This window comes from Dendrobates tinctorius, unplaced genomic scaffold (genome assembly GCF_039654945.1).
Source record: "Dendrobates tinctorius isolate UK_male_01 unplaced genomic scaffold, ASM3965494v1 ptg000062l, whole genome shotgun sequence".
Lineage (NCBI taxonomy): Eukaryota > Metazoa > Chordata > Amphibia > Anura > Dendrobatidae > Dendrobates > Dendrobates tinctorius.
In genome coordinates, this window is record NW_027361730.1 from 9,959,718 (window position 1) to 9,985,625 (window position 25,908).

Here is a 25,908-nt window from a genome sequence, read left to right on the forward strand (position 1 = left end):
CCCCATTATGTAGATAGGGGCAAAATTGTTTGGTGAATTGGAACGCGCGGGGTTAAAATTTCGCCTCATAACATAGCCTATGACACTCTCGGGGTCCAGACGTGTGACTGTGCCAAATTTTGTGGCTGTAGCTGCGACGGTGCGGATGCCAATCCCGGACATACACACACACACACATTGAGCTTTATATATTAGATGTACAGTCAAACTAAATGCCCCTACCACTGTGACTAATCTTCTTAAATAAAAGTAAAGGTGCTGATCCAAGGCGTGAAACCAGAGGGAGGGAATGTGAAGGTGCTGTCATGGGCTCCTGATAAACACCGCTACCGGTAAGTAGCTGAGCATTTGTTCAGTCGCCATGACAGCACCACGAGAGATTTACAGAGATGAGGAGAGCTCTAGGGAGGGATAACTGCCTCAATCACCTTTCTCCCGAACGTGAGGTCAGCGGACCTGCCTAAATCTATTCTAGAGTGGTTGAAAAAAGTGGATGGAGAGGACCATGTGGCTGCCTTACATATGTCCTCGATGGATACTTCCGATCTCTCTGCCCAGGATGTTGCCATGGCCCGAGTAGAGTGCGCTCTTATTCCTTCCGGGACTTCCAGCCCACCTGCTGTATAAGCAAAAGAGATAGCCTCCCTAATCCACCTAGCTAGGGTGTTCTTGGACACTCTAAAGGTACTGTCACACTAAGCGATATCGCTAGCAATATCGCTATAACTTGTGACGTTATAGCAATATTGCTAGCGATTTCGCTGTGTCTGATACTTACCTACGACCCGCTCCCCCGCTGGTTATCGCTGATCGCGCGAGAACGTTCAGGACCGCTTCTCGTCGTCAGCTTCCTGCTGGGCTTCCTGTGGAGAGACGAGCGACGAGCGTGAAGCCGGGCGGGAGGATGCAGGATCGCCTAGTGTGACAGGTAAGTAACGACCCCCGTCCCCAGCGATGTCGCTGGTGAGATCTGCCTGTGTGGCAGCTCACTAGCGACCACTTAGCGATGTACCAGCGATCCTGACCGCGTCATATCGCTGGTCGGGATCGCTAGTACATCGCTAAGTGTGACAGTACCTTAAGTCCTTTCCTAGTTCCCTGAAAGGATACAAATAGAGCATAGTCCCTCTTCCATGGCTCCGTGGCCGAAATGTAACTAAGGAGGCACTGTCGCACATCTAGGGAATGGAGCTTCTGCTCTGTTGGGTTAGAGGGGTTCGGGTAGAAGGATGGGAGGACTATTTCTTGGAGTCTGTGGAACTTCGAGGCGACTTTGGGTAAATATAAGGAGTCTGGCTTTAAGGTGACCCTATCTTCTCTGAACTGGGTGTATGGAGGTATCCTAGAGAGGGCTTGAAGATCACTAACCCTCCTGGCTGACGTTAGAGCAATCAACAGGGCAGTTTTGAATGACAGGATCTTTATGGGAATGGGATCAATAGCTATGCTCAAAGGGAGGTTCTGTTAGCGCTGATAAAACTAAGTTGAGGTCCCATGGGACCAGCCTGTGTTTAACGATGGGTTTGGATCTTTCTGCTGCTTTAATGAATCTTGCCATCCAGTAATTGCTTGCTAGTTTGCAATTGTACAGAGCCCCTAGCGCCGAAACCTGGACCTTAAGTGTATTTGTACCTAGGCCCATCTCCAACCTCCTCTGAAGGAATTCCAGTATCTGATCAATGCGGATTTTCTGACTGACCTCCGCCCCTGACATTGCTAAAAACCTTTTCCAGACTCTGGCGTAGATATTTGTTGTGGAGGCCTTCCTACTTTAGGAGGGTGTTGACTAGCCCCCCCGGGAAAACCCCCTCTTTAGCAGCTCCCCCTCAAACTCCATACCGCTAGATGTAGGTTGGAGACTCGTGGGTGATATACTGGACCCTGGGACAGAAGGTCTGGGAGCACGGGGAGAATCCTTGGCTGGGATACAGACATTTTCCTCAGCCAAGTAAACCATGACCTCCTGGGCCAGAACGGGGCTACTATGATAACGTGGGCCCTGTCCTCCCGGATCTTTCTCAGCACCATCGGAATCAGATTCAGTGGGGGGAAGGCATATGCTAGGCCGAAGCTCCACGGAATCAGGAAAGCATCCACTGCATACGGGTTCTCTCTGGGATCCAGACAACAGAACATAGGGAGTTGATTGTTCCTTCTGTTGGCGAACAAGTCTATCTCTGGAAGCCCCCACCTGTGTACGATCTGTCCGAAGATGGTCTTTTTTAGTGTCCACTCTCCCTGTTTGAACCTGTTGCGACTTAGGAAATCGGCTGTTAGATTTTGTTTTCCTTTTATGTGTAGGGCTGTGAGAGATAGGAGGTGAATCTCGGCGATCTGGAAAATACGATTCTCCACATCCATTAAGGGCCTGGAAAGGGTTCCCCCCTGGTGGTTAATGTAGGCTACAGTTACCTGGTTGTCTTGAGAATAGTCTGACGTGTTCGCCCTGTAAGGACACAAGGAAAGCACTTACAGCCCGCTCTACTGCTAGCAGTTCCATAAGGTTAGAGGAGAATCTTTGTTCTGACGGTGACCACACTCCCTGGACCCAGTTATCCCCCATATGAGCCCCCCAACCCCTGGGGCTAGCATCCATGGTTAGAATTCGGGAGATCTGGTTTACCCAAGGAACACCTCTATGCAGATTCAAACTCAGGGACCACCAATGTAGGGACTGAATGGTATCCTTAGATAAGGTGAATCTACCCTCGAGGCAAACCTCCAGCTGATGAGTGTTGTGTAAGATGTCCCAATGCAAGGTTCTTGTGTGGAGTTGGGCCCAGAGTACTGCTTGTATGCACGCCGTGAGCCCAAAAGTGACATAGCCCCTCTGGGTAATTGATGGATTGTCTATTAACCTGAGTATCTGATGTTGGATTTTGAGAACTTTAGACTCTGGTAAGCGACACTCCTGTATATCAGAATCTAGGATAAGGCCGAGGAACTGTTGCACTTTCAGGGTCTGTAGTCGAGACTTCTTAAAGTTAATGATCCAACCTAGGCTCTGAAGGCTGGATATTACTTTCCCTAATTGGATGGTGCAGTGAGACTCCGAGTTCCCAACGATTAGGAGATCGTCTAGATAGAGGACTACAAGAATGTCCTGTTCGTGCAGATGAGCCATAACCTCTGCCATTATCTTTGTGAAGACCCGGGGTGCCACTGCCACCCCAAAGGGAAGTGCTCTGTACTGAAAATGGCTTATTATTCTACCCAGTGAGATGGCCACCCTTAAATGTTGCTGATGATCTGCGTGTATCGGGACATGATAATAGGCGTCTTTAAGGTCTAATACTACCATAAAGCACCCCCCGAATAGCAATTTAATCGCCGATCTTACAGACTCCATCTTGAAAGTGTGAATTTTAATGAATTTATTGAGGTTTCTGAGATTGATAATGGTGCGAAAAGAGCTATCTGGCTTCCTGACTAAAAAGAGGGGGGAGTAAAACCCCTTACCTCTTTGTAGCTCAGGAACCTTGACCAAGACACCTTTCTGGAAAAGGTCGTAGATCTCCGCCTCCAACACCTTCTGTTCTGTGGACGAAGAACGGATGGGAGTTAGAATAAACTTCTCACACGGAGTCTGCTGGAACTCGAACCTCAGTCCTGATCTGACGATGCTCCGTATCCAAGGGCTATTTCAAATGCACGACCAGGCTGGGTAGAAGGATAACAACCCCCCCCCACCTGGTCCGTCAGTCATTTGGGATCGTTACGGTCCCAAGGGGTATTAAACATATACCCCCTACCTCTTCTCCTGGTGTCATATCTGGATCTTTCTCTGACTGTTCTCCTACGGTCAAACCACCTTCTGTAGGAGTCTCTTCTGTATGGGGGTCTTCCTAAATATGGAAAGCGCTTCTTGCTGTCGCCCACCTTCTCTAACAGTTCATCCAGAACTTTGCCAAATAAGTAAACCGCCTCGCATGGGATACCGCATAATTTTGATCTGGCCTGCATATCACCTGGCCAACATTTAAGCCACAAGGCCCTACGGGAGGCAATAGAGAGAGCCGCGGATCTGGCTGCTAATTTCACAGAGTCCGCCGACGCATCTGAGAGGAAGGCCGCCGCTCCCTGGGCCGTAGAGAGGGAGGAAAGAATGTCCTGCCTTGGGACTTTATCCCTAATCTGTTCTTCCAGCTGGTCCAGCCAAACCGTTAAGGACCTGGCGGTGCATGTGGCAGCAATAGCTGGCCGTAGGGCTCCAGCTGATGTCTCCCAGGTTCCCTTGAGGAACGCAGCAGCCTTCCTATCCAGCGGGTCTTTTAAGCTACCGAGATCCTTAAAGGGTAGGGAAGTTTTCTTGCACGCTTTCGCTATAGCCGCGTCTAATTTTGAGGCTTTGTCCCATGAGGATGAAGCTGCTTCTTCAAACGGATACTTTCTTTTGAAGGCAGGAGGTAGGGAGCCTTTCCTCTCGGGTTTTTTCCACTCCCTTGTGATAAGGGCACTAATTTTGTCTTTCAGAGGGAATGATCTTCGATTTTTCCGGTCCAAACCCCGAAACATAGAGTCTTGTATTGACTTCTCTGTCGGGGTCTCCTCAATTCCCATTGTGGTGTTTACCGCCTTTTCCAGATGACTGACCTGCTCTAGTGGAAAACAGGAGTGGCCTGATCTGGCTTCAGATGACGATGAAGATGATGAATCCGATTTTAGTTCCTGCGAGTCACTGTCGGAGGCTAGAATGAGGGATTTAGGGGACTCTTCTCTGGACCCTGTGCTGGAGAGAGGGATCTAACTGAACCCCTAACTTCTTGTCTGACTATCTCCCTTATACTGGAGGTCAAGTCAGCGGTCTCTTCCGAGACCAGGCGATGTATGCAGGGTCTACAAAGCTTCCTTCCCTGACCGTCCGGGAGGGGGACCCCGCATTCAGCACACTCTCTGTGCTTGCTCTTCCCCGAGCACTTTTTCCCCTGGCAGAATGGGAGAGAGGGAACATAAGGGGAACAGAGAATCACCCAGGTGAACTTTCCCGTAGCTCACTTACCCTGGCTTTATAACAGCGCAGTACCGGGTTCTGCGGGGGGTCCATCAGAGCCGCTGATCCCTTTCGGCTCGTGGACTTCCCAGGTCTCGCATTCTGAGTAGACCTATGTTTCTCAGAACGGCTGCGGCTACTAGAAAGCTGCTCTGGTTTCTCTGAAGACTGAGGCTGCATCTCCTCCAGATGCTCTGGCTGCTCCTGCGACGCCATAATGGGATGACACAGGGCCAGAAGCAACTCCCACTCAGACCTGAGCCCTTAAGTAGCCGCGGTACCGCCCCCTCTGGGCACGAAGGTGTCATCCATCTGGTCCGCCGAGTACCTCTGCCGCCCGGCTTTCTCCTCCCCGACCGCGCCCCTGGTGGGGACCGGCGAGACGCTCCCCCCCGGCCGGCGCGCACACCTCTGACGTCAGAGCAGCGGCCTATAGTGCGCGACCCGGCCACGTCATCAGCCAGCGTCTGCCCGCCATCGGTCGCCACCTCCAGCGGAAGCAGACGCCCGGCAACGCCGCGGACGTCCCCGGGCCAGCGCCCCCCCGCCAATGGAAAAAAACGCTGCCCCCCCCAGGGACTGGACGAGGAGGGGAAAGACCGGGCCTACTCACCCGGTACCAGTGTTGGGCCTCCTGAAGTAGGCTCTCCCCCTGGAGGCCACTTCCGCCTGCACCAACAGTCCCCCTGCCGTGCGGCGCTTCCACTGCTCTGGACAGGCCGAGGCAGGGGACCCCCGCTACCTGAGTCGGCCGCCAGGCATGGGCTTCATCCGGAGTCCTGAAGGTATGTCTGAAGGGATCCCCTGTCAGGGACAGGAAACCAAACTGAGGCTGGAGAGAGGGCCGCCCTTTTTTATGTCTGTAGGTTTCCTGTCCCCGAAGGGCGGATCCCCTCTCTCGTGGTGCTGTCATGGCGACTGAACAAAAATTAACTTTTTGATGATGTTCTAATTTAGTGAGACGCAATTGCACATCGTATAGGAGACGATGGGGTTGAAGCATATTACTCACATAGGAGATGCTGGGGCTAGCGCATATACATCACACAGGAAACGTTGGGACCGCAGCATGTATATCACACAGCAGACGATGAGGCAGGTGCATATACATCACACAGGATGCACTGGGGCAGGTGCATACACATCACACAGGAGACACTGCAGCATATACAATACAGGAGACACTGGGGCTGGAGCATACACATCACAGGAGACACTTGGGCTGGAGCATATAAATCACAGGAGATGATGGAGCATATACATCACAGGTGACATTGGGACTGGGGCACATAGCAGGAGACATTGGAGCTGGAGAACATAACAGAACACATTGGGACTGAAGCAATTCACAGTAGACACGGGGGATGCTGCTTCTGTCTTCATCGATTAAAAAGTAGCGCTTCGAGGACTAACTCCACCCACACAGTACGTTCTGATGCTGGCCAATATGTAATCCTTTGATGCATGGCATGCAGTGTTCCATAGTGAATGCTGCATGCGCATGCTCATAGTGCAAGGGGGTTTTACAGGGCTGGTAGAATGCAGCTGCAGGGCGGAGCACTGCGGTCCCCGGGAATTGACAACAAGAAAAGGTTATCATCGGCCAGAGGTTCCCCACCCCTGATGTAGAAAGTTAGCCCCAAATAGTAAAACTCAAGAGAAAAATGTGTTTCATGAACCTGTCCCAATATGAAATTAGTTGGATCAAGGGAAAGTTCACAAGCTGTGTTTTTCCCCACGTATTTTACTGCACTAGCAAACTGAATGAGATTTATAATAATTTTTACCTTGCAGATTTGAAGCAGTTTCACATCTGCAAGGTGTCAGTTCTTTCAGTGGTTTTTATCCTTTGAATTGAATGGGGAAAAACAAGGCAAAAACGTGCATATTTCAGGCAGCATTTTCCCTGACAACACGACTCCAATATTTGTAGCACATTTTCCGGCTGCAAATACTGAACGTATGCATCTACCCTAAGATGTACCTTATTAGAGATTATCACTAGTCATACATGCAGCAGAAAGTCATTTCTATGTCCGTTTTGAACTGGTGTAGGTTTGCACTATACCTTAGGCATATTTCTGTCATAATTCACAGTAAATTTCCAGGCCATGAAGACACTCCCTCCTCCCACTAAGTCACAGCAATTTTTGTAAAAATTAAAAAGAGCTTTAGAAAAGAGGATAAAGTTATAAACTATTGTGCAAATATGTCGTGGTACACAATTCTTTGCCTCCACCTTCATTTTTGCTTGTTTGTTTTACAGTGTACAGTCAATAGTTCTCACTTCATTTGGTGGTGTGAACACTGTCATACAGACTTGTTTGCTGTGTGCATGGCCCATGTGTTTGTTATAGTCAGTGAGGGCAAAATTATTTTTTTCCTCTCGTTTAAGAACCCTGTACAGTCATGGCCAAAAGTTTTGAGAATGACACAAATATTATATTTTCACATGATCTGCTGGCCTCTGGTTTTTATGTGTGTTTGTCAGATGTTTTTATCACATACAGAAATATAATTGCAATCATATTATGAGTAGCAAAAGGTTATATTGACAGTTAGAATGAGTTAATGCAGCAAGTCAATATTTGCACTGTTGACCCTTCTTCTTCAGGACCTCAGCAATTCTCCCTGGCATGCTCTCAATCAACTTCTGGATCAAATCCTGACTGATAGCAGTCCATTCTTGCAAAATCAATGCTTTTATTTTGTCTGAATTTGAAGGTTTTTGTTTGTTCACCCGTCTCTTGATGATTGACCACAAGTTCTCAATGGGATTAAGATCTGGGGAGTTTCCAGGCCATGGTCCCAAAATCTCTATGTTTTGTTCCCTGAGCCATTTAGTTATCACCTTTGCTTTATGGCAAGGTGCTCCATCATGTTGAAAAAGGCATTGTTGATCGCCAAACTGCTCTTGGACGGTTGGGAGAAGTTGCTCTTGGGGGTCATTCTGGTACCATTCTTTATTCATGGCTGTGTTTTTAGGCAAGACTGAGAGAGAGCCCATTCCCTTGGCTGAGAAGCAACCCCACACATGAATGGTTTCAGGATGCTTGACAGTTGGCATGAGACAAGACTGGTGGTAGCGCTCACCTGGTCTTCTCCGAATAAGCAGTTTTCCAGATGTCCCAAACAATCGAAAAGGGGATTCATCAGAGAAAATGACTTTACCCCAGTCCTCAGCAGTCCACTCCCTGTACCTCTTGCAGAATATCAGTCTGTCCATGATGTTTTTCCTGGAGAGAAGTGGCTTCTTTGCTGCCCTCCTTGAGACCAGGCCTTGCTCCAAGAGTCTCCGCCTCACAGTGCGTGCAGATGCACTCACACCTGCCTGCTGCCATTCCTGAGCAAACTCTGCACTGCTGGTAGCCCGATCCCGCAGCTGAAACACTTTTAAGAGACGGTCCTGGCGCTTGCTGTTCTTTCTTGGGCGCCCTGGAGCCTTTTTGGCAACAAGGGAACCTCTCTCCTTGAAGTTCTTGATGATGCGATAGATTGCTGACTGAGGTGCAATCTTTCTAGCTGCGATACTCTTCCCTGTTAGGCCATTTTTGTGCAGTGCAATGATGACTGCATGTGTTTCTTTAGAGATAACCATGGTTAACAGAAGAGAAACAATGATGCCAAGCACCAGCCTCCTTTTAAAGTGTCCAGTGGTGTCATTCTTACTTAATCATGACAGATTGATCTCCAGCCCTGTCCTCATCAACACCCACACCTGTGTTAATGGAGCAATCACTGAAACGATGTTAGCTGGTCCTTTTAAGGCAGGGCTGCAATGATGTTGAAATGTGTTTTGGGGGATAAAGTTAATTTTCTAGGCAAATATTGACTTTGCAAGTAATTGCTGTTAAGCTGATCACTCTTTATAACATTCTGGAGTATATGCAAATTGCCATTAGAAAAAATGAAGCAGTAGACTTTGTAAAAATTAATATTTGTGTCATTCTCAAAACTTTTGGCCATGACTGTATGCACTTGAAATATGTATGCCAGGTGTCTTCTATTCAATAATTGTTTATTACATCTATATTTTCTAATTATTGTTCAATAACAGTGAGTTTTATTATATCTTTACCTGAAGATTTGTCCTCCCAAGTTTTTTTTTTTATCTTGCCAAGACTTTCATGCCAGCTGTTTTTAATTTCATACTCTACTTAAACAGAACACTTAAAACATGCATTGGATAACAAGAAAAAGAAAGATTGAAAATCATTATTAATAAAAAGTGTGTAATTAGTTGAGAACATGATGACATATCAATGGAAACCAAACTTATGATCTATAGCTGGATTTCTAATAATTAAAAAAAATTTGAAATCACAGGTGGGTCCATTTTGCTGGAATTTTATCACAACTACTCATAATGTAACTTAGTTGCCTACGTGCGCTCTCAGCAATGCCTGATTGATGCTCCTGAAAAGAGTGGCGTCTTGGTAAATCACGGAATCAGTGAGCTCCTGGACAATTTGCGGCATTATTTAGTGTCCCAAAGTTTCTCAATTGGATGCAGGTTTGGGAAACGTGAGGGACAGTCAATGGAATCAGTGTATTCATCATCCAGGAACTGACTGAATACTCTATCCACATGAGATTCGGCTTGTACTTCACCAGAAGAAATCCAGATCCCACTGCGCAATGTAAGGTCTGACAATGACTTTTAAGATTTCATACAGTATTCATCAGCGGTTAGGGTATCACTGGCTATCCACATGAAGGTGTGCGACCCTACATGGATATTCATCTCAAGACCATCACTGACCCACCACCAGACCCCATTCATGCTGGATGATGCTGCAGGCAGCATAACTTTAACCATGGCTTCTCAACAGGGCCGGTGTCAGCACCCGGGTAAGTACAGTAGTGCAGGGGCCCTGAGGAGGCCAACTTGCCATTGGGGATACCGGCGCGCTATGGGGGCCTGCTGCCTGTGCCAATGCCGGCTCCCACGAGTGGCATGGAGCATTATATGAGTCCATCATACACTGGAGCATCATATATGGGGCCCATCATACACTGGAGCATCATGTATTGGGCCCATTATACACTGGAGCATCATATATGGGCCCCATTATATATGAAGCATTATGTACTAGAGCATCATATATGGGGCTCATTATATACTGGAGCCTCATATATGGGGCCCATTATATACTGGAACATCATATATGGGGCCCATTATACAGTTGTGGCCAAAAGTATTGACACCCCTGCAATTCTGTCAGATAATACTCAGTTTCTTCCTGAAAATGATTGCAAACACAAATTCTTTGTTATTATTGTCTTCATTTAATTTGTCTTAAATGAAAAATACACAAAAAGAATTGTCCTAAAGCCAAATTGGATATAATTCCACACCAAACATAAAAAAAGAGGGTGGACAAAAGTATTGGCACTGTTCGAAAAATCATGTGATGTTTCTCTAATTTGTGTAATTAACAGCACCTGTAACTTACCTGTGGCACCTAACAGGTGTTGGCAATAACTAAATCACACTTGCAGCCAGTTGACATGGATTAAAGCTGACTCAACCTCTGTCCTGTGTCCTTGTGTGTACCACATTCAGCATGGAGAAAAGAAAGAAGACCAAAGAACTGTCTTAGGACTTGAGAAACCAAATTGTGAGGAAGCATGAGCAATCTCAAGGCTACAAGTCCATCTCCAAAGACCTGAATGTTCCTGTGTCTACCGTGCGCAGTGTCATCAAGAAGTTTAAAGCCCATGGCACTGTGGCTAACCTCCCTAGATATGGACGGAAAAGAAAAATTGACAAGAGATTTCAACGCAAGATTGTGCGGATGTTGGATAAAGAACCTCGACTAATATCCAAACAAGTTTAAGCTGCCCTGCAGTCCGAGGGTACAACAGTGTCAACCCGTACTATCCGTCGGCATCTGAATGAAAAGGGACTGTATGGTAGGAGACCCTGGAAGACCCCAGTTCTTACCCTGAGACATAAAAAAGCCAGGCTGGGGTTTGCCAAAGCTTTCCTGAAAAAGCCTAAAACGTTTTGGAAGAATGTTCTCTGGTCAGATGAGACAAAAGTAGAGCTTTTTCGGCAAAGGCATCAACATAGAGTTTACAGGAGAAAAAAAGAGGCATTCAAAGAAAAAAACACGGTCCCTACAGTCAAACATGGCGGAGGTTCCCTGATGTTTTGGGGTTGCTTTGCTGCCTCTGGCACTGGACTGCTTGACCGTGTGCATGGCATTATGAAGTCTGAAGACTACCAACAAATTTTGCAGCATAATGTAGGGCCCAGTGTGAGAAAGCTGGATCTCCCTCAGTGGTCATGGGTCTTCCAGCAGGACAATGACCCAAAACACACTTCAAAAAGCACTAGAAAATGGTTTGAGAGAAAGCACTGGAGACTTCTAAGGTGGCCAGCAATGAGTCCAGACCTGAATCCCATAGAACACCTGTGGAGAGATCTAAAAATGGCAGTTTGGAGAAGGCACCCTTCAAATATCAGGGACCTGGAGCAGTTTGCTAAAGAAGAATGGTCTAAAATTCCAGCAGAGCATTGTAAGAAACTCATTGATGGTCACCGGAAGCGGTTGGTTGCAGTTAATTTGGCTAAAGGTTGTGCAACCAAGTATTAGGCTGAGGGTGCCAATACTTTTGTCTGGTCCATTTTTGGAGTTTTGTGTGAAATGATCAATGTTTTGCGTTTTTTCATTTAAGACAAATTAAATGAAGATAATAATACCAAAGAATTTGTGATTGCATTCATTTTCAGGAAGAAACTGAGTATTATCTGACAGAATTGCAGGGGTGTCAATACTTTTGGCCACAACTGTATATAAAGCATCATATGGGGCTTATTCTGTATGGAGCATAATATACTGTATGGAGCAATATATGGGGCTCATTATACTTTATGGGGCCCATTCTATTCTGTATGGAACATTATATGGGACCTATTCTGTATGGAGTATTATATGAGGCAATACTGGGGCCCATCAAACACCGTACAGAGCATTATATTGGACTCGTAATGTATGGAGCAATATATGGGGCTCATACTTTATGGGGCCCATCCTATACTGTATGGAGCATTATATGGGCTCATACTTTATGGGGCCCATCCTGTACTGTATGAAGCATTATATGGGGCCCATTATATATGAAGCAATATATGGGGCCAATCATATACTGGAGGATTTATATGGAGCTCATCATATAATTTAATGAACATTATATGGGGCATAATATACAGTATGGCGCAAGATATGGGTCTCATAGTATGGAGCATTATATGGGGTCCATTCTGTATGAAGCAATATATGGGGCTCATTATTCTGTATGGAGCACTATGTGGTGCCCATAATACTGTAAGGAACGATATATGTGGCTAAAGGCCCCTTTACATTTAGCGATGCACCAGCGATCCCGACGATACGACCCGGTCAGGATCGCTGGTGCATCGCTAAATGGTCGCTAGTGAGCTGCCACACAGGCAGATCTCACAGCGATGTAGCAGTGGTCGTTACTTACCTTTCAGACGCGGCGATCCTGATGTCCTCCCGCCCGCGTCCACGTGTCGCTCGTCGGTGCCAGCAGGAAGCGCCCAACGAGAAATGGAGCTGCGCGATCAGCAACAGACAGCGGGGGAGCCGGTCGGCGGTATCACACATAGCGATATCGCTGCTGCGTCACAAAAACGGTGACGCTTTAGCGATATCGCTATGTGTAAAGGCCCCTTAATTATACTGTATGTAGCAATATACGGGGCTCATTATTCTATACGAAGCAATATATGTGGCTCATTATACTGTATGGAACACTGTGGGGCTCATTATTCTGTATAGAGCAATATATGGGGCTCATTATTCTGTATGGAGCAATATATGGGGCTCATTATTCTGAATGGAGCATTATGTGGTGCCCATAATACTGTAAGGAACAATATATGTAGCCCATTATTCTGTATGTAGCAATATATGGGGGTCATTATTCTATATGAAGCAATATATGTGGCTCATTATACTGTATGGAGCAATAAATGTGGCTCATACTGTATGGAATAATATATGGGGCTCATTATACAGTATGGAATATATGGGGCAATATATGTGGCTTATTATTCTATATGAATCAATATATGGGGCTCATTTTTCTTTATGGAGCAATATATGGGGTTCATTATTCTTTATGGAGCAATATATGGGGCTCATTATTATGTATGGAGCAATATACGGGGCTCATTATTCTTTATGGAGCAATATATGGGGCTCATTATTCTTTATGGAGCAATAGATGGGGCTTATTATTCTGTATGGAGCACTATGTGGTACCTATAATACTATATGGAGCAACACATGGGGCTCATTATTCTGTATGGAGCACTATGGAGTGTCCATAATACTGTATGGAGGACTATACTGTCCGGTTATTATTATTTATATAGCCACATTGATTCCATGGTGCTGTACATGAGAAGGGATTACATACAAATTACAGTTATCACTTACAGTAAACAAACAATGACAAACTGATATTGAGTTGAGAGGACCCTGACCTTTCAGCTTACATTCTACAGGATGGTGGGGAAAGAGACAGTAATTTCGGGGGTTGCAGCAGTTCCGGTGTTGGTTGAGGCGATATCTTCAGTAGTGGTGAGGAAGTAGCGGGGTCATTCCAGGCTGTAAGCTTTCCTGAAGAGGTGGGTTTTCACGTTCCAACTGAAGGATCTGAATGTGGTTGATAGTCGGACGTGTTGGGGCAAAGAATTCCAGAGGATGGGGGATATACGGGAGAAGTCTTGGAGGCGGTTGGGTGAGAAGCAAATAAGTGTGGAGGAGAGAAGGAGGTCTTGGGAGGACCGGAGATTACATTAGAGAAGGTATTGGGAGATTAGTTCAGAGACATATGGTGAGACAGGTTATAGATGGCCTTGTAGGTCAGTATTCGTAAATTGAACTGGATACGCTGAGGGAATGGGAGCCAGTGAAGAGATTTGTAGAGGGGAGAAGCGGAGGCGTAGCAAGGAGAGAGATGAATTAGTCGGGCAGCAGAGTTAAGAATGGACTAAAAAGGTGCAAGCGTGTTAGCAGGGAGGCCACAGAAAAGGATGTTGCAGTAGTCTAGGCGGGAGATGATGAGAGCATGCACAAGCATTTTAACAGATTGAGAGTTGAGGAAAAGATGGATTCTGGAGATATTTTTGAGCTGGAGGTGACAGGAGGTGGCGAGAGATTGAATGTGCGGTTTAAAAGACAGGGTAGTCAAGGGTTGCTCCGAGGCAGGGGACTTCTGGTACAGGGGAAAGCGTGATGTCGTTATTTGTGATAGATAGGTCAGGTAAGAAAGATCTGTGAGATGGGGGAAAGATGACGAGTTCAGATTTGTCCACATTGAGTTTGAGGAAGTGAGAGGAGAAAGAGGAGGATATGGCTGATAAGACACTCCAGGATTCTGGACAGCAGAGAAGTGACGTCTGGGCCAGAGAGGTAGATCTGAGAGTCATCAGCATAAAGGTGGTACTGGAATTCATGGGACTTTACGAGTTGGCCCAGGCCAAGTGTATAGATTGAGAAGAGTAGGGGTCCTAGAACAGACCCTTGGGGGAATCTAACAGAGAGAGGGTGGGATGAGGAGGTAGTGTGGTAGTGGGAGACACTGAATGTGCGATTGGAAAGGTATGAGGAGATCCAGGATAGGGCGAGGTCTTTGATGCCAAAGTAGCAGAGGAGCTGTAGTAAGAGGCAATGGTCAACTGTGTCGAAAGCAGAGGACAGGTCTAGAAGCAGGAGTATAGAGTATTGTCCGCTCGCTATGGCTGTAAGTAGGTCATTAGTAAGTTTGGTCAGGGCTTTCTCAGTGGAGTGATGGGGCGGAAACCAGATTGTAGATTTTCGAAGAGCAAGTTAGATGAGAGGTGGGAGGAAAGTTCAGCATGGACGTGCAGCTCCAGGAGTTTGGAAGCAAATGGAAGCACCGATATTGGGCGATAGCTGGACATAGCAGTTGGGTCGAGGGTTGGCTTTTTAAAGATATGCGTGATTGTGGCATGTTTGAAAGCAGAAGGGAAGGTACCGGAAGTTAGTGATAGGCTGAAGAGGTGGGTTAGGGATGGGATAATAGTGGTGGTGAGGTTGGGGAAGACGTGGGATGGGATGGGGTCGAGTGCACAGGTTGTGAGGCGCGATTTGGAGAGGAGAAAATTAAGCTCACCTTCAGTTTCTGACCTAGTGTAGAATTTACAATAGATATCACTCATGTAATGTAAGAAGTTATAGAAATATACAGTAGGTATAGTACAATGCCACAGATTTCACTTATGTAATTAATGGTGCTATATAAATGAGTAAAATAAATAAATAAATTTCTCTGCTGTATCTGTGCATCATGAGTTGTGGTATGTGTTAAAGGGGCCCACTGAAACTCTTTCGCCCGGGGCCTACAAAAACCTGGAGCCGACCTTGCCTATCAAGACTCTTTCACATATGTACAGAGTAAACTTCCAAAATATTTGTGAAGCAAACAGGGTGCCTTTGGCAAACCTGCCAGTTATGGTGCTCTCTGGCAAATGACAAATGAGCTGGAAGGTGATAAGCTGTAGGCACAGGTCCCACTACAGGAGCTCGGGCCCTCACCTCAACCTCATGGAGTATTTATTAGCGCCATTTATTCCAAGGCGCTTTACATGTGAGGAGGAGTATACATAATACATACAAGTACAGTTATCTTAAACAATACAAGTCACGACTGGTATAGAATGAGAGAGGACCCTGCCGGCGAGGGATCACAATCTACAGTATTTCTGACAGTTTGGTCAAACATTCACACCAGTGGTGCGCTGGAAGTCATTTTCCAGGGCTCTGGCAGTGTGCCTCCTCTTCCTTCTTGCACAAGGGATACTATTCCTGCTGATTGAGTGATGACCTTCTACACCAGTGTCTGGCTCTCTTTATGTAACGGCGCGTGTGCTATGCTTGGAGACACAGTAAAACCAGTGTCAGCTGGACTACCTGTGCAAAATGAATAGGCTACAGGTCACATCTAATGCTGCCAGTGGTGGTGAGGACACCAGCAAAATGAAAAACTAGAGAAGAATCAGGATAGTTAAAAGTGTTATTTTCTGTGGCCACCGCCTGCAAAACCATTCCCCTTTTGGAGTTTGTCTGCTGTTGCCCCTTTAATGAACCTATTATCATTTGCACCAAAGTTTATGTTGATGAAAATGAGTCACCATCACTTATACATCCTAACTGAACAGAATGATATCCCTAAAGTTTAACTGACTTAAAGTTATACTGTGATGCACAAGTGTTCCCATAGAACATTTTGCACCATTTTTCCCACAGGACAGTTTATACTATGCCTACCCTCAAACATATGGAATGCTCTGTTTAGAGCTGTGCGCACAAAAGTGTCGGTCATTCTCTGCTTTACTATTTGAGGTTTTGTAGATTGATGTGAACCCTGCAAGTACACAGAAATCCCTTTCATCATCTAGCATTGTTGTTATTTAAAAAAGGTCAAATCAAGCAAAAAAAATGTGTAGCAATTTTGGCCATTAAAAGCTTTGATCAAATTAAGTGAAAGGTAGATAGAACGCCAACTATGGTGAATGAGTGGGTGCAGCTAATCTGCTAATGTTTTAGAAATTATAATAAGCTCTCCCGGGAGCTACTGTAATTGATCCAGCCTCCGTTACCCATTCCACATAATTGGTAAATGACAAGATGTCGGTAGGTAAAGCAAACCAGCATTTTAACAACTACACATTAAGCTTCTGATAAAACCATGCTCACAAATTTATGGAATGCAGTACTATTAAAGCAACCCCTTTTTTTTTTCTCTGTGATGTCTTATTTAATTTGTATACCGGCCCAAGAACGTGTTAAAAAACTGGGTAACCTTTAAAAGGAAACTATATAGTAACAGTACGGTACAGTCATTACAGTAACATTTTTCTAAGATCTACAAAGATCTGAGGAGACAGGCTACAAAAATTATTGCTCAAAGCTTTCAAGATCAGGCATGAGGTAATGCACAGCCAAGACAATCCCTGCTTAGCAGCAACTTGCCAAGGGTAGAAATGGCACCCAAGTGTGGCTTGTTACTGTGGCATTAATAACTCTACATGGCAGATGATTCGGACTTCTCTCTTTACTCACAGAAGAGGCAGGATTAAGGAAAGTAATTAGGAATAATTCATTGCTGCTGGCTGCCTTGTGAAATAGTAACCTTTATCCTCAGTAGTATAGCCTAGGGGCTTATCAGGGTCCATCTACAAGTAATGATCACCCTTCCGGTTTTACTCTAGTGTGATGGTTATATTTACCTGCGTGGACAAACATAAATCCGGGCCGTCTGCAAGTGAACAGATAAAAGAGATTTGTGGAAGGGAAAATTCATCTTTAGGATCGTCTGCTTTCCAAGAAATTCCATAGAACAGCAGCTACGTGAACTGGAGGCGTTCATGGCAACAATAATCTGTATCATTCGAGAGAACCCAAAGGATCCTTTTCCTACACACACTTTCATAGGAAAATACTGAATAGATGCATGGTAGGGAATGAGAGACAGGGTCAAGCTGCAATGTTCAATGCAGACTATAAGGACCTTGCAATGTAAAGGAAATCCCATTCAAACAAAACATTTGGAGAAACCATCCACATTAAAACATACTTAGTGATGTATTAATCTGCATATTCTAAACTGCTTATTGTTCTACATAATCTGGGAACATATCTGTAGGCGTTGAGATGTCAGCTTCAACAGGGGATTGGTCTACTTATATACTGTCATGTTTTCTATCATGGTAGTGAAGGAACACTATCATAATGCCATTTCATTTTTATAAACCTATGCCCATTAAAAATGTAATATTGTGTAAACCAAATGTCAGATTGGGGACTACAGTTCTTTTTCAACTGCATCTTGCTTGGAAACCTGATTCTCCCCTTTGCAGTATTAAACATGGCTTCTATTAAACACTAGCTTACAGAATAGGACTACTGCCCACATGAGGAGGATTCAATGGCTTTGCTGCAGAAAATTCACCACATGCTTACCCAGCCTTTACAGTATACGGAGCTACTGCCTATTCAATGGCTATTGTTTTCTCAGTCCAAAAAAGGGTCTCAATGTATCCATTAGTTCACTTAGATCATTTAATAGTGCAGTGGGATCCAATCTAAACTACCAAGTCTAAATCCAGTGAACAGCAATGATTATATAGAATGCGACTCAAAGCAGTCTGGGTGTATGAAAAAGGAAATACAAGTGCAACACATTATTTTTAGACAAAGGCACTAGTCATGTGTAGCCTCAATCCACAATATTTCCAAATAGGAGAAAAAGTCAGCATGTTCTCCTCCTCCTTCCACAAAGTGAATCAAGATAGAAAATAAATCTACATTGCATATACACATATTATTAGTTTTGTTACAAACCTTATCACCCTCCACAAATAAAGACATTAAACTACAATCTGCAATCACAGCAGGAGATAGAGAAAAAATATCATTCAGGTCCCTCTGGTGGAGAAAGTGTTAAATGTATCACCTTTCATATCGGCCGCTTACATGGCGTAATAGCGACTGAAAGTTTATTTCTGTGACAGCTAAAAAGCTGGAATTTTTTTTAATATTAAACACATAAAAAGTGACCATGCCCCCCAGGAGCAGATTCTGCGGTGAGAGCAGGCTTGTCCAGCTCCCTTGGCATACACATTCAGACCGGAGGAGAAGCCGTAATAGCGATGCGGAAGTGAACTCTAGTAAGTTTATGCTCCACACAAAGTCCATACAGAGTTCCCATTAGTAAGGAGACAGGTAGAATGCTGCATACTTTTCCATCCCATATTCTAAAAAAATTTGAAATTCTGTTTAGTATAAACTAAAAATCTAATTACTTTCTTCAGACACGGAGGTTCCCAGCCTTACAGAGACGGAGAAGGGTGCAGGATTCTACTTTTGAACTACCACCAGATGACTGGAGATCTGGCAGAAAGTGTTAAGTAGTACTTGGTATTCACCTGAATTCTTGCAAGAAGCCCTTAGAAAGGCAATGCAAAGGTCAGATTTAAGAAGAAAATCAATGTATTGCTGGGAAAGCAAGAACATAAACAAAATCTCTGTAAAAATACTGCAGATGTGTAAAACAACTAAAACTTCAGTGGGATGTGAAGGGATGAAGGCAAACGTCACAACTACTTATTGCATAGAAACGTGAGAGCAATCTAACTAAGCGATGGAACTTACCGATGTGAAGTTGAGGAGTACAGGAGCATTGCAGAGCGCTCATGAGCCAGGGGCAGGCGACGATGACCAGCTTTGATCCCCTCGATCGTTTCACCTCCATCTGATGAGGCGTGCAGTACAGCAGGCATTTCCTTTCAGGCGCACATAGGGGGAGACAGTAATATAGGAGAAGATGCAGCTTCTCAAGGCTAGCTCCACAGCAATAAGCCTGAGTGATTCACAGGTTGGTTGGATGAGTGTGTGGAGGAACAGGTCACACAGTTGAAAGCCAGCCTCCTCTGCTCTGTAATTCTGATCCTGCATGTCACTCACTACCACCACCCAGGCTGCAGGACAAGGGTTAAACACTGTGGATTGTCGCTCGGACAAGGTGCAGCACTAGCTTTACCAGGCATGAAGATTCCCTCTACTTCCGAAGACTCTCCCCCGCCCCTTTCAGCACGCCGGTGAATCCGCGCTGCTTCTGATTGTTTCTCTCAACTTGGGGGTGTGATACAGTGAGCTGCAAGAGGGGTAGAACGGTGGGAACCGGACCAGGGGGTGAAAATTACCCCTGCCGTCAAAGGGAAGCAAAGTCAGCAATTGGCGATGATGACGCTGCACGGGCTGAACAACCAATCACATCTTTCCTGCCGCTGGCAGCTGAAACCTCATTTCTGCATTTATCCCAGTGCAGGCTAAGACAAGGATGGAGCGCAGAACGAGAGAAGAGGGAAAAAAAACTGGAAAAAGCCCGGCACCTGATAGCCATCATTAACAGACTGCACTGAACGAGAGCCAGGGAAGCGTCTGCCGCTGCAAGCCGGGGACTCGGAAAACTCACACCGCCAGCTCGGTTTTAATAACTCCTCTCTTCGATAAAGAGAAAAGAAGAGATAAAGGGGGAAGGGAATGTGAAGCAGCCAATGCAACTTAGCTGGAAGCTTTGAGCATTAACCCCTAGAGGGAAAGAAAAAAAAAAGAGGAGTGGGAGGGAGCTGTGTGAATACATAGGAGCACTGCATCACGCTAATGTTCAGCTCAGAACAGTATGCGTCAGCAGTACATCCACGTTCTGACTGAAGGACGAAAGGATGAGAGAGCAGCCTGGCTGGTTGGCTGCTGCTTCCAACACCAAGCAAGCAGGGAGAGAGGAGGACTATTAGCAGGGAAAAATGCTACGGGGCTCTGATACCGCTGCCTGCTCTCCTGCTGTCATCCCTGGGCAAGACATTCAAGGCAAAACGAGGAGAACCCCTCAACTCACTACCTCACAACAAAAGGAGCTACAGTGGGATTTCCACGAGGCAGGAGGAGAAAGGCTGTGAAACCTGTCCCTTCTTCGGACCAATCTCAAACCAAGGGCTCAAGCACTGAGGTGTGTTTGTGTGTGGCTTCCTCTCCAGCATACTTTCTATCCTCCTTTCCACAGAGCTGCCCCCTTTACTTGCTCTCCTTTTGAGCTATTGACGGATTATTGCTAAGTGTGCAGGAGGCAGGCTGCAGCTGCTGCATCCACAGCTTGGAAAGCAAAGCTAGTTCGGGGGAAAAAAAGCCAGCAAGGAGAGAAGAGGAAAAAAGCAGTCAATGCCTGCAATGTGCTGCCTTTCTCTTTCTACAAATCAGAATCCTGCAGACAGCCTGCGTTTCAGAGGAATATCTATGGAAAATTAGACTGAGGAAGATTAAAAAAAAACAACTGAGGGTTTCAAATATTTGGGATTGTTAACCCTTCTTTGCTTCCTTCTCCTTTTCAAACCAACTGATACCTGGTCTCCAGTTTCTCTCAGAAATGGATTATCGTCAGTCTTCTTGCAGAGACAGCAGTGGAATCCAAGGACGAATAGCTCAACTGCAAAAGGCACCAGTCCCGGGGGAGCAACAGAATGATGCACCTGCATAGCCAAGTGGGCCTCACTCCCTTGTTACATTTCTCTTAAGGTTATTTTTGTTTTTCTTCTCTTGTGTTGGGATTTACTAAAGGAGCCATTTTGTCTTTTAACATTTTACATCAACCCCATCATCAATCGGAATTCTTGCTGATAATTAAAATTAAGGAATTTATGGAAGGACTGATAACACAGCTCCCTGGAGGTGGCCACTGGCGTAAGGAATTTGAAATGTTGTTTACCTAAGTATATAACATTTTGCTTTTGTCTGTTCAATACATTATAAGTTGATGTTTTTAGCTAAAGGAAAAAGCTAACTGCTTCATGATATAGCACCCCCTTCCTTTGTTGACCACCACTCCCACCAGTGTGTACATGGAAAAGGGAATTTGTAGCCTCCTGAAGCCTGGGTAGGGCCAAGTTCTCGTTTCCATGCCAAATCCCAGACGATGGTGAATTATGAACGTGCCACATCATGAATTTCTTGTGGCTGGTAACTGTGCACCATACCTGGAAGGCCGTCCTGTTTTCTGTAATCTACCTCATGGTGCAAGTGTGGATCCCCTGTGCAGCATTTTCAGGGCAACAAAACTGCCCTTCTGTTTGTTCCTGCAGTAATCAGTTTAGCAAGGTTGTTTGTACGCGCCGGGGCCTGTCCGAAGTACCCCAAGGTATCCCATCTAACACAAGGTACCTCAATCTCATGGAAAATAACATCCACATGATCCAAGCTGACACCTTTAGACATCTCCACCACTTAGAAGTTCTACAACTTGGTAGAAATATAATACGTCAAATAGAGGTTGGGGCTTTTAATGGTTTGGCTAGCCTCAACACTTTGGAATTGTTTGACAACAGGTTGACTGTAATACCTAGCGGGGCGTTTGAGTATCTTTCTAAACTGAGAGAATTATGGCTCAGGAATAACCCCATTGAGAGCATACCATCCTATGCTTTCAATAGAGTCCCTTCACTTATGCGTCTGGACCTAGGAGAGCTTAAAAAGTTGGAATACATTTCTGAGGGGGCATTTGAGGGATTGTACAATCTGAAGTATCTTAACCTTGGAATGTGTAATATTAGAGACATGCCAAACCTCACACCCTTGATAGGGCTAGAGGAACTTGAGATCTCTGGCAACAACTTTCCTGAAATCAAACCAGGATCGTTCCATGGATTAAGAGCACTAAAAAAGCTATGGATTATGAACTCTCAAATAAATATTATAGAGCGCAATGCTTTTGATGACCTGACATCTTTAGTAGAATTAAACTTGGCCCATAACAACCTATCCTCCCTTCCACATGACCTTTTTGCCCATTTGAGATACTTGGTGGAATTGCATTTGCACCACAATCCATGGGACTGTGACTGTGATGTTCTTTGGCTCTCTTCGTGGCTCCGAGAGTATATTCCAACCAACTCCACGTGCTGTGGTCGCTGTCATTCCCCACCGCACATGAAGGGGAAGTACGTGGTTGAGGTGGACCACTCATCGTTCCAATGCTCAGCCCCTTTTATTATGGACGCCCCTAGGGATTTAAATATCTCCGAGGGAAGAGTGGCAGAACTCAAATGTAGAACTTCAGCCATGTCATCTGTAAGGTGGCTGCTACCTAATGGCACTGTGCTGAGCCACGCTTCCAACCATCCACGAATCTCCATACTTAATGATGGAACGTTAAATTTCTCACATGTATTGCTTACTGATACTGGAGTCTACACTTGCATGGTAACCAATGTTGCGGGAAACTCTAATGCTTCGGCCTATCTCAATGTCAGTACTGCAGAGCTCAACACTTCCAACTACAGCTTCTTTACTACCGTTACTGTGGAGACTACAGATATGGCTCCTGAAGAAATCTCAATGATAATTAAGCCAGTGCCAACCACTTCCACTGGGTATCAGCCAGCATTTACCACTACCACCACAGTGCTCATCCAAACCACCAAAATGCCAAAACAGGTGGCAGTCCCAACTTTAGACACTGGAGACAAAACGCAAACTAGCTTGGATGAGGTAATGAAGACCACTAAAATAATCATTGGCTGCTTTGTGGCAGTCACGCTTTTGGCAGCCGCCATGCTAATTGTGTTTTACAAACTAAGAAAGCGGCATCAACAAAGAAGCACTGTAGCAGCTGCACGAACTGTCGAGATAATTCAAGTGGATGAGGACATCCCAAGTGGGAGTCCAACTCGAGTATCAGGTGAGGGGCCAGTAGTTTTGCCAACCATTCACGACCATATGAACTACAACACCTACAAGCCAGCACACCATGGGGCCCATTGGACGGCTAACAGTATCGGTAATTCTCTACACTCCACAATTACAACCATCTCTGAACCTTATATAATTCAGACCCACACAAAAGAGAAGGTACAGGAAACTCAAATATGACTTTTTTCAAATTAAAATGCAATAGAATGCACAAAAAGACAGCAACTTTTGTACAGAAAGAGAGAGAGACACTTTTGTTTTCTTGTAAATGCTTATATATTAAATCTATGGGCTGATGACAGAAACAGATTATATTAAAATTTAAAAATATTTTCTAACTTGTAAGTTCTATTTAAGAAGAGTTATGATGGTTAGGCAGTAAAATATATAAGAAATGCTGTTAATGTGCCATAATGACTAAAATGCAAGGCTTTGCCCTGTATTAATCAGAAAGCAAAATGATGAGACGTCCATGAATGCTGTTTTTCACACAAAACAAAAATTCTGCTCAAATACACGAGCAACACCCCATTTCTAAGGAGAATTCTTTTGTTAAGAAGTCCCAGACCAATCTTTCCAGGTTTATCTTATTAAAAAAGAGGAAAATGCACCACAAATTTGTACTGTGCCAAATGTTAAAAAAAAATTAATGCAATAAAAGAAATTTTTTGAAGACTTTGGAGGGAAATAATCTATTTTGTTATAGTATATAGTTATATTGATTATTTTTCATAAAAAGGTATGGGGAACGTCAAGTTCCTTCTTAACGATCAGAGGTGTCTAGTTTTGGTTATTCAAGACTGTAAAGACATCTATGGAAAAAAAGATTACAAAAAATAGAGGGTGGAGGGCAGTCTGTTCTGCTTTGCTATATTCAACTATGGCAAAGCCACGATGCACGATGCTAAAAAGCTGGCGCATCTTTCCACTCTGCACCAAACTCCTGCAGATCTAATTAACCCTTTGTCAGCCTTCTAATGTTTGTGGATGAGAAAACAATTTGTGCTAAGATAAAGGTTACTTGGGCGTTAAAACGGAATTACCATTTTTAACAGTCTGCAGCACCCTGCTCGATTATGCAGAATGAAAAAACGGTTAAGATGTTCTAAATGGTTAACTTGGCATGGTTTTAAAAAATACAATACCTTTTCTAGCATATGGCCTCTGTAGTCATTTAACTGCCACAAAAGCAAAATCTGCATTATCAAAGAACATCTGAGCTTAATGCAACATGAAATGTATCTCAATCTGTGACCATAGCAGGAAAACATGTTATTCTTATGACACCAAATGGCGAGAAAATTGATGAATGACTGCATGATCAGAAAGGGAACTGCAGCTGTACATATTGTGGGGGAAAAGGTACATTTGTTTAGATATTATATCCATGTTATGCTTTTTCCAACAACAACGGTCTGTATTTCAATCTGCTGTTCAGGGTGCTGCAGGCCTTTTCTCATGGTACGGGCGTAACTGAGGCTTTAAATATTGCAGATAAAAATCCTAGCAACCGGAAATGGGGTAGAACGACTTTGCTTCTCTCACTCTTTCTGCATTGATTAAAAACATCTTCATCTATCACCATGGGGAGAAATGTATTGCTTAAACTGTAATGTTTCAAGGAGGAAGCATGGCTATAAGACCCATTAACCCTGGCAATGTGGGCATGTCATGCCATATATAACTGTGTTAGAGTTGAATGTATCTATGCAGCTCTTTAAAATGTATGAAATATAATTTTATGAAAAACTTGAATATGGACAATAATAACATCTGTTTCTGAAAGATCATCACCGACTTGTGGTATGCTGACTTTTGACAGTTATTACAGAATATATGTCTACATGGTATAATGACATGGAGCACAAACCATTATTAAATAGTAAAAAATTCTTATAGTTTCTCCTTAACCTGGGCTACAAGGTCATACTAAGTTCTTTTGACGACCACATTGGGTGGTATCCTCTTTCCTGTTAATAGATGTCACCTCTGAGTAACTACAGTCGATAATTGCTGTGCCCTTTTTCATGCACTTGACTTTAGCTCTGTATATTGTGAATTTTGCAATTTACAACATATTAGGTTATATGCTGCCGAATAGTATAATGAAGCCACATGAGTGTTAAATGCAGCAACTCACAATGCATTTGATGACACTAGATGGTTTGCCAAACACAAGAATTTCCATTTTGTAAGGGTGAAATGCAGTATATTTGGCAGCACCTTAAAGGCAACGGAGCGTTTTGAGATTCTGGAACCCTTTAAGGATACAGTCATGGTATGCAGAGTATACACAGGGCATGTTAGGGTAAAAATGTAACCCTGGGTGAGAAAAACGTGTCAATGTTTCAGTGCTCTAGCTCATTTAGTATGCTTGATTAAACATCTCACTATCGGCAGTAAAAGCATGAAGTGGCAAACTCTCTCCTACTGTATAGCTACATGAAAATATGTAAACTGGGCTGCTAGCCTTCAATGTGCATTTTAGTCAAAACAATGAAAAACAGACATCAACATTTTACTCTTACACTGATCAATCTACCATACAAAAGTGTTATGTTCTTAAAAAGAGAAAGTCCTCAAGTGTATGAAGTAATGCGGCTCACACAGGCC

The 25,908-nt window shown here is 44.5% G+C and overlaps 2 protein-coding genes across 3 annotated transcripts in view; one reads left to right on the plus strand and one right to left on the minus strand.

Annotated features, from left to right (window-relative positions):
• The window catches only part of SND1 (staphylococcal nuclease and tudor domain containing 1), a 956,786-nt gene that overhangs the window by 255,414 nt on the left and 675,464 nt on the right, over positions 1 to 25,908 (minus strand). The gene's annotated exons all lie outside the window — the stretch shown is intronic.
• Positions 19,250 to 25,085, plus strand: LRRC4 (leucine rich repeat containing 4). The gene has a single exon (XM_073579242.1). It carries the CDS (start codon positions 21,550 to 21,552, stop codon positions 23,473 to 23,475), a length of 1,926 nt encoding a protein of 641 aa, XP_073435343.1. The 5' UTR covers positions 19,250 to 21,549; the 3' UTR covers positions 23,476 to 25,085.

What these genes read in the sequence shown, in the direction of transcription:
- LRRC4 (XM_073579242.1), top strand. Translation starts at nt 21,550, where the DNA reads ATGAATTTCTTGTGGCTGGTAACTGTGCACCATACCTGGAAGGCCGTC.